The sequence below is a fragment of the Zonotrichia leucophrys genome, chromosome 10 (assembly GCF_028769735.1).
Source record: "Zonotrichia leucophrys gambelii isolate GWCS_2022_RI chromosome 10, RI_Zleu_2.0, whole genome shotgun sequence".
In the NCBI taxonomy this organism is placed as follows: Eukaryota; Metazoa; Chordata; class Aves; order Passeriformes; family Passerellidae; genus Zonotrichia; species Zonotrichia leucophrys.
This window is the reverse complement of record NC_088180.1, coordinates 16614071-16622888: the sequence shown is the minus strand read 5'-3', so window position 1 is coordinate 16622888 and position 8818 is coordinate 16614071. Positions and strand designations below refer to the sequence as shown.

Below are 8818 nucleotides of genomic sequence, written 5' to 3'. Positions count from 1 at the left end.
CTTGCAGCTATTAAACAAAAAAAAAAAGAAAAGTGTTTAATTGAAAACAGCAAGATGCAAATCTCTTTGATGTAGCTTCACCCTCGTTCCTATATCCTCAGATGACCTGCAGTGGAAAATTATCCAGCAACTCACATGTCAAGATATGTGTAATGATTGCCCTTAGATGAGCCAGTGGCAACAAGAGGAACAGCGAGCAGCAGCATTCCTTAGGAGCTTTAACCTTTTAAAGCTCAGCACTCTCTGAGCTGCTGGTTCTGACTCTGTGATGCTGCACTAGTTGGGGCCAGCAAGAGAAATTCCAAATTTGGTCCCTTGTGCTGCATGTTCAGGCATGTTCCTTTGGTATATTTAAATGGGATGGTTTCGTTTAGCAGTGATGAGGCAGCATCTCCTGTTTAAAACTCCCTTACCTTGCCATGAAACTGAGCCCCGGAAAGTTGCCATGTGCTGCTCTAATTCTGGACACTGACTGTATGACATTGTGATGCAACCTGGTTTTCTTGCTTCAGAGCTTCTTTTGGGTAAGCTTTATCTAATAGTAGCCTGCACTGCCTTGAGCTATGTGGTTTGGATCAGAGAGAATGTCAACAAAGATTAAAACATGGAGAGAATGAACAACAAACCCAACTGGATGGCAGTAAAGAGGGCAGAATGCAGTCTGTTTCCTCTGACATGCATCTGATTTTTCTTAGGAAGGCACAGCAAGTTATTTTCCATTTGGAAATGTTAGTATGACCATTTGCTACTCTTTTTCCCTCCAGGAAACTGTTTATGACAAAGATCAAGCATGCGTGCATACCATCTCTGGCTCAAAGAATGAAATAAAAATCTTACCAGTCACCACCACAGTGTTGGAATTTGAATCCATGATATCTGTGCTCCAGGAGGTGGAATCTTCTTGTCTTTCAGTTCCAAGCAGTATCATAATTCAGGTATCTGTGGCAAACTTCATTTGGGGCACCTTTTTTCTTCCAACTCTGATGACTCTGGCTTCACATGACAGGGATGATTTGTGACTCATGTAACTTTTAAAGCAAAAATGATTACGTCTCTATTAAAGATAGAAGTCTGACTGACTGGAACTGCCCCAAACTCTTTCCTCTCCCAGGTATGGAGTATTTAGGAAGAAGAGGAAAAGCTTAAGAAAATTTCCTGTAAAATATCCAGCACTATTTTTCATCACTTGTTTATGTGCAAGTAAACAGAAAGTGAATTGAATCAGTTTGATTATATCTCTGTGGGTATTCTGTTTTTAGCAGTTGTAACTCACTTTAATGGCAAGGAATTACAACTACAAAAAATTATCTGTCCATTTCCACTGTTCTTGGACTTCTCCTTACTAACTAAAGCTCAGAGGTAACTTTGCTGTCCTTCTTCACAGCACTTATCTGACTTACTCCTCTTGATCTTTATCTCAGGCTTGTTATGAAAGAGTCCAAGCACTGTAGACTTTTCAAACCAAACACCAACAGGAAAATGTGTGTATTCGCTAACCCAAAACATTTACTCCGTAATACCCTTTAACAGGCAACATGTTAGAAAATCTCACTCCAACTTGCAAGGTCAGAGGAACTCTGGAAGCTGGGTTGTAGCTTGCTGAAACTGGTGAGTTTAATAGCTGGTCTGTCTTCATTAAAGTGGAGCCTGAGAGCCAATGGGGGGGGCCTGAAATCAAAACATATGCACATTGTCACTGCCCAAAACAAAAGCATATGCAAGTTCTCTTGGGAATTATAACTATGTGGGCAGAGGGTTTCACTGGGTCTTGTTTTGAGTAGGAAGTGTGTGTGTGTGTGTGTGTGTGAGAGAGAGGGAGGGGAGAAATAAGCTAAGAATAGAAAGCCACTATATTATCTCAAGAGAGCTGGTAATTGTGAGACCTTAGGGAAAAAAAAAAGAAAAATCCCTGAAGAAATCCCTTGGGTTGGGTGGTGGCTGAATGAGGTTTGGAGCTATGACCTGTGTCTGTCATTTAAATTGTCCTGTGCTGAGACACAGAATGATGTGTGGAGTCTCTTTATTTAAAAGACTCTGATTCCACCATCCATTTCTTCCCCTGACTAACACAACTTGCAGAATTAACTTTTGCTGGCTGTTGGGGCCGAAGGAGCTTCCAATACAGGAAACTTTCAGAGCTTTCTGCAGCTTTAAATAAGGCAGAATCTGCCACTGGCAGCACTGAATTACTTTTAAAATCCTTCACACTCCTATGTCAAAGACTCTTATCCATTAATTTTTATGCTTGACCAGTCATTAAAACACTTCCTATAATTCTGAACAGGGCAATGACATACCAGTCTTCTCATAGTTGTTTTTGATTTGCGCTGGTTTTTTAAAGAAAAAATCAAAGTACAGGGAGGTCTAATGAACAGAGAATTTGTAAAGAATAAGGCAAGATTTAAAGTCTTAAATAATTTCCAGAGTGAGAATTTCTATTTTCTTTGGGATGTGAGAGATGCTTTAGACATATATATATATGAAGAGTATTGCTTGAATGCTGTAAAATATTAGATATTTCATGAGATATTCTTCCAGAGGGGAGATGTAAGTCTATTAGTTCCATGCACTCTGTAACAACTGATATGATCTTTTTGGAATGTAGTACTAGTTTTTAAAGTTTTTACAGCTGGCAAAAGAAATACAGAGTAGCAAAGATTAATTCACTAAGCCTTTATGAAGAAGCTGATAGAAATTTGTAGTGGGGAGAGAAGCATTGTCTTGACTAGTTAAGTTAGTACCTTTTCTTAAGCAGATGTTTGCTGAATTGGAAGTAAAGATTCTGAGGCCTGATTCTGATTCAGTGTTGGTAAATGCTTGTGCAAATGTGGGAGGAATGCTAGTGGTTTAATTAAACCAGAATTTGACAGAGACTACTGAAATTAATTTTTGCACCGATTTAACTGGTTGCTCATATTCCCAAGCTTTCTGTGCATGGTAGTATACTTGGAGGAATTTGCAGCTGTGCCACACAGCTAAAAAAGAATTGAGAGATTTGAATTAGGCCTTACTCAGAAATTATTCAGAGATGAAATGAAACCCTTTCTTTCCCCTAACATTTCTTCAGTTGAAGTTGAAGCCACTCTTGAAGTTTTTGTTAAAGTATGATTGGAGCTTTAATATTAGCACTCCCATGGGTATCTGTGCCCAAAACAATGGATTTGAGGGTCACTGGATATTTGAGGTCTGTGCAAATGAATCTCCCCATCCATAATTAAGAACCCAAGCCCTTGCTATTTGCAGGCAAGTCACAGACACAGCTGACTCAGCTAAACTCTGGTTGTTTTTCTTCTTGCTACACACGGATGTGATTGGCACGGCACTCATCTTGAGGTGGAGACGAAATGGAAGCAACTCAGCTATGAAAATCCTGGTTATCACCTTGAATATTTTTCTGCACATTTGTCTGATACTTTCAAAAATTGTTTGAACTGCTGCTGAGTAAGAGGAAAAGATATTTTCTGCAAATGCATTCTGACCACACCGCAGAGCTGGCAGCACACTGCTTAAGTAGCTTTTTAGTAGATGGCAAGAAGGCCAGAATATGGCCCTTCATTTAGAAACAGCTCTTTAATTTTTATCTCTTTTATTATTACTTATATATATTTCTTTTATTTCTTGTTATTGGCAGGCACTGACCAAAGTTTTAAACTGTGGAAGTGTTTAATATATTTCAATTTTTATCTCAGCTGTTCAACACTTAATGAGAGGAGGGAGAAATCAAGCTGTTATGCTATTTAACACTAAAATATAATGGAACTTTAAATAGAATTTCAGTATCTAAAACTCCTTATTTCTTTTCCATTCTAATAAAAATAAATGGTCCTCAGGAAAGACTGAAGCTGGTCTTTATGTAGATAGAAAGTGGTGTCACAGAAAGAGAGGACACAAACATTTCAGTGTAAAGCTCATTTTTCCCTGACGAAAGAGGCCTCTTCTACAATAAAATCCATAGAAATGGTAAATTAAAAAATATAGTGGCAGTTTCACTCACTTTTTTTTTTGTTTTGGAAGAGACACCTTCAACTATCCGAGGTGCTCCAGACCTGGCTTCCAAGGATGGGGCAGCCACAGATTCTCTGGGCAAGCTGTGCCAGGGTCTGGTTTTGGATAGAAATTGTCATGCATTTTATGTTGTTTGATTATTTATTTTAGTTCCTCAGCAATTGAATCCATTGGTATATACCTATTTTTATGGGGAAAATTGCAACTGAATATGAGTTGAATATAGCCAATTACTGAGTGGCTATTATTAATATCAGTCCTGGTCTTCATGCAGTATTAGCAAAACTAATGGCTGTGTATGGACAGGTTTTTAAATTTAGTTTTTTGTTTATAATAGGGAGAAAGGACTTAGCAGGGCACATGCAACCCAGTTTTTTTCCCCTCCTATGCCTTCTGCCTCATGCCACCTGCGCTAACACAAACTGGCGCTGGGTTTACGGTTTGTCATTCTGTGCCTTTAAAAGAAATAATTTGAGATTTTTGTCGGAGTTTCTTTAGTTCAGATGCAGAGTGGGCTGGCCCTCTCGCAAGGCTGTGCTTCGATGGCGGGGGCTGAGGGCATTGCCCGAGCCTGAGGGCATTCCCTGAGCTTGTGGGCATTGCCCAAGCCTAAGGGCATTCCCTGAGCCTGAGGGTACTCCTGTGGGCATCGCCCGAGCCTGCATGGCATTGCCCGAGCCTGAGGGCACTCTCTGAGCCTGTGGGCATTGCCTGAGCCTGAGGGTATTCCTGTGGGCATCGCCCGAGCCTGCATGGCATTGCCTGAGCCTGAGGGCACTCTCTGAGCCTGAGGGCATTGCCCGAGCCCGCAGCCGGCCTCGCCAGCCTCCCCTCGCCTCCCCGGGCACGGCTCCGCTGCTCCCCGCCTTCCGCCCTCCTCTGCCCCTTCAGCCCCATCCCGGGCCCGGCCCGCCCTCAGGGCTGCCCGCGCCGCCCCGCAGGAAGTGATGGCGGCCGAGGGAGGAGGAAGAGCCGTCGCGGGTAAGAGGGAGGAGGCGGCTCGGGGAGGCCACGGGCGGCCGCGACGCCGCGAAACACTCGGGGCTGTGCAGGGAAGCTCTGCCCGGTCGCCTGCGGCCATGCCCCGGTGGGGCCGAGCCCCTCACGGCCGCGCTCCCGGCAGCGCCTGGGGGAGGCGGACAGCCCGAGCCCTACGCGCAGGGTCACCCACAGCAGGTGCTGCAGGGTTTATTTTCCCATTTCCCGGCGTCCAGGTGACTTTTCCAGGTGTTCGGCTGGTCCGAGCCGGCCTCATGCTTCCTGCCCGCTGTGGTTCGGCAGGTGATGCTGGGGAGAGGATGATCCCCGAGCTCCTGTTTGGGGTCTCAGCACAGGTGGATCAGATCCACCTGTAGCTCAGTACATCTCAAGTACTCAGCCATTAAGGAGCATTGGGAACACTGCATAAAAATACCCATTTTCAAAAGTACATCAGCAGTTGTTTACCCAAACTGAGCAAAAATCAGGGTTTAACAAAAGCAGCAGGGTTTAACAGGGACAAAGGAGCAGTAAAAACGTTGGTTCTTGACCATACAAAAATAGTTGGACTGGTTTGGTGTTGAGATGTAAAAGGCTTTGTATACTGCAAAGTAGTGTACAAAGTCTAGTATACAAATATATTACTCTATACGTATACTATATAATACCCTTGCTTTTAAAAGTATTCATTTGCTATTGACGAGGTGACTACAACAAGAAGCACATGGACATAGAGGATGAACTTCTTTGTTAAAAAGCCACTCTCCCCTCATCTCCTTTCAGCAGGAGTTGATTTGCTGATGTTTCTGGTAGTGGGTGAAGAGCTGCTCTGCCCAGCAGAACTCAGCCCTTCAGTACCTGGTGGATTTACAGTGCTTTGAAATGAACAGACATTGTGTCACTTCCCAAATGGCCAAGCTCCCAGTGCTTGGTAAGGAACGTGATTTTAGCATAGGTGGATCTCCTGTACATGCTCCACCGTGGATTTGCAGAGGAGTCTGGCATGTGCAATGTTCTGGGTTTGTGTTTGGCTAGGAGGACTTCCAACAATCTCTGTTCATGCACTTGTTTGGATAAGGGCCCATTGCATCACCTCAGTTAGCTTTTGCACTGCTTTCCCTCCTGCTCTGTTTTTATACTCTTCTTTCTTAATTTGTCACGCTAGCAGGTAAATGGAGAGAAAGTGAATTTATCTTCTGAAACACATTTTAAGTTGCTGCCATTTATCTAAAGCACCTACTTCATCCCCTTCAGTAAAATAATGATGTTGTTCATTAGTTCCTCTAGCTGCTCATGGCTAAATGCACTGCAGTCAGATTGCTCTATTTTTCCCCTCCTATCAACCACTTATGGAAGTCAAACAATTGTAATAATGCTGTTTTTTTGGGGGAGTGAGGAAAGATTCTCAGTTCTACTAATTTTCTTAAATAAAATATCTCTAGATGAATAGAATTTGGGTTTTCATGTCCAAGGAAGCATTGCAGTGTTGGGCAGTTCGATTAATGTCTACATTTTTCCCTTTTTCATCACCCTCAGATTGAATGTTTAGAATAGTTGTTCTTCCATCCCCTTCCTTTTTGGGACAGCTGATGTTGTTTTTAGGTGTTGTCTGAGTTTTGGTGAGGTTATGTAATTGCATAGATTATGTTTAAAATAATTATGGAGCAGTTGTCAATAAGCAGGTTGAATATGCAGTACACTTTAAGAGTGCATAGAGTCAGCCATTAGCTCTTGTGCAAATATTGCTTTTCGGTTCATGTTGTGCTGTGATTGAGATGCTACAACTCGGTCTTGATTGCTGTTCCTGTAACTGTTTTTCACAGGGAAAGAATGTTTACACTTCCAGGTTTCTAAACCCCTTTACAGGTCTCAGGCAAACCTCGCTGTTGAGAAGCAGGCCAGCTGTTGACCTAGAACTTGAGGTACTTGTTTTATTCAGCCTTCTTGCAAATTCATTTTGATTATAGAACACCTTGAAAGGCAGATTTGTATGTGAACCACCTAACAGAAACAGTGAACAACCACGAATATGCAGCTCTGGAGCCTGAGAAATAGTGGATGAGAAACCTGTATGTCTAGTTTGGCAATTGCATTAATGAAGCCTTAAATTTCCATCTGTCTCTCTAGGAAGATGGAAATCTCCCTGCCCTCCACGAAATCCGTGTTAATCAGTTTATAGGAAGGAGGTCAACAGCCTGGAAGGTGGAAACACAAAATTCAGGTAGTACATAGGCACTGTCAGGAATGTGGCCTCTGCAACTAAAAAAGCTTCTCAGAGCTCTAAGGTGAGACTGATTAACAGCCAGACTAAAATCTCCTGTATGGAACAGGTAGAATTTTACTCAGACTGTGTGTACATAAGAGGTAAGGGCTGCCATAACATTGCCACAGCTAAGGCAAGTTGTTGAAACCTTGCTGCCTTTAACATAAATATGTAGTTAAGGTCTAGAAAGAAAAGAAATCAGGAAACAAAATCCAAAATACTTCCCTCAAAGGAAAATTACAGCCCAAGCCCAGCAAACAAACCAGAGTCCCTTTCCATAGCAGCATTTCAGTGCACACACTCCTTCCCTTGAGGGGAAGTTTGGGAAAACAAACAGCAGAGGAGAAAGTCTGGCCGGTTTCAGTTTGCAAGTGGGAGGTGTGCAGGCATTATGGCTGCGAGCGCGTTGTGGGATCCTACGTGATGGGGCTGGTATGCGTTTGCCACATTGTGTAAAGGTTGCGTACTGAGAGACTTCCAAACGCCTCGCCTGGCAATTCCCAGCTCGGGCGTGTTGTCTTTGCTGAATGATTGGCAGACCCTCAGGTTGCACATATCTCTGAAGGAAACTGTGTCCTGCTCACTTACCCAGAGGTCTGTGGATGCTTGAAAAGGTTGTGTTTGTAACCTTTGAAACTGCTGTCTGGTGGCTGGGCTTTATGGTATTACTGACAACAGATGGCAAATGGCTCCGCTGATGTAATTCTTGCTGGTGTTTCATTCCTGTGAAGTTGCACAGTTTCAAAATCTCAGAAAGTGCCTCCATATTTTTCCTGCATAATGATTTCAAGCCAAATGAAATAAAAACATTTTCTATTATTCAGATTCCAGTGGTGTCATGTGACATTGTGGTAACGATTGCCTTGCAGCAGTTTCAGATAAATGCACGTTTGGTAGCAATTTTAAGGCCTGTGTCCTTTAAGTAATGCTTATTAGGACGTAACAGATGCCGTTTAGAAACATTATGCCTTTTAATAGGCTCTGCTTTTAGCCTGCATGTTCCCATTGCAGGCAGACTGTGGATAAGGCAGGCTTGGAGGTATGCTGTCGTTTATGCAAAGCCTAAGTCAATTTTCTGCTCTGAAGTCGAGCCATGTGTTTTTCCTTGTTTCTTCCATTCTGGTCATAGCTGCCTTGCTGTGTTTTTCCCCCTAGTCATATCTTTGGCTGATTGTCAAGCAATTGCAATCAAAACCTTTTGCATTTTTAACCACCAGCAGTGGTTTCTTTTGTCCTTACAGAAGAGCCTGTGTAAACTGAATTTGAACACACTGAGCCTCACTATCAAGAGCACAGCAAGCACAGAGTTACCCCTCTGTTGCCAGCCTGTCTTTCCTTCTCTGCTTTTTCCTCCTCCCAAAAGGAGAAAAAGGGAAAAGCAGAGCCATGCTGATTTTGGAGCACCTTCAAAGACGTGTAGAATAGCTGACACAATGGCACAGAGAAACAAGAGCGATGTTTACATATTTCCTCCACTACTGGCAGCTGTTTATTAAAGCAAGTTCTGAGACAGCCTTGTGATAGCTGGTGCAGGTGATGTATTAATTTGCAGCCATGTAATAAATTTAGCAA

The 8818-nt window shown here is 42.8% G+C and overlaps 1 protein-coding gene across 3 annotated transcripts in view; it reads left to right on the top strand.

The window, feature by feature from the left end:
* The first annotated feature begins 4928 nt into the window (after positions 1-4928).
* LOC135452172 (protein FAM169B-like) overlaps positions 4929-8818 on the top strand; it is a 39616-nt gene continuing 35726 nt past the window's right edge. The window contains exon 1 of one of the 3 annotated variants that reach the window (XM_064722024.1): positions 4929-4986. In XM_064722024.1, the coding sequence (XP_064578094.1) occupies positions 4953-4986 (34 nt within the window). In that variant the 5' untranslated portion in view covers positions 4929-4952. Of the gene's footprint in view, positions 4987-5020; positions 5182-5877; positions 5915-8818 lie in introns of those variants that run through there. The other 2 variants (XM_064722022.1, XM_064722023.1) reach the window with 2 other exon arrangements.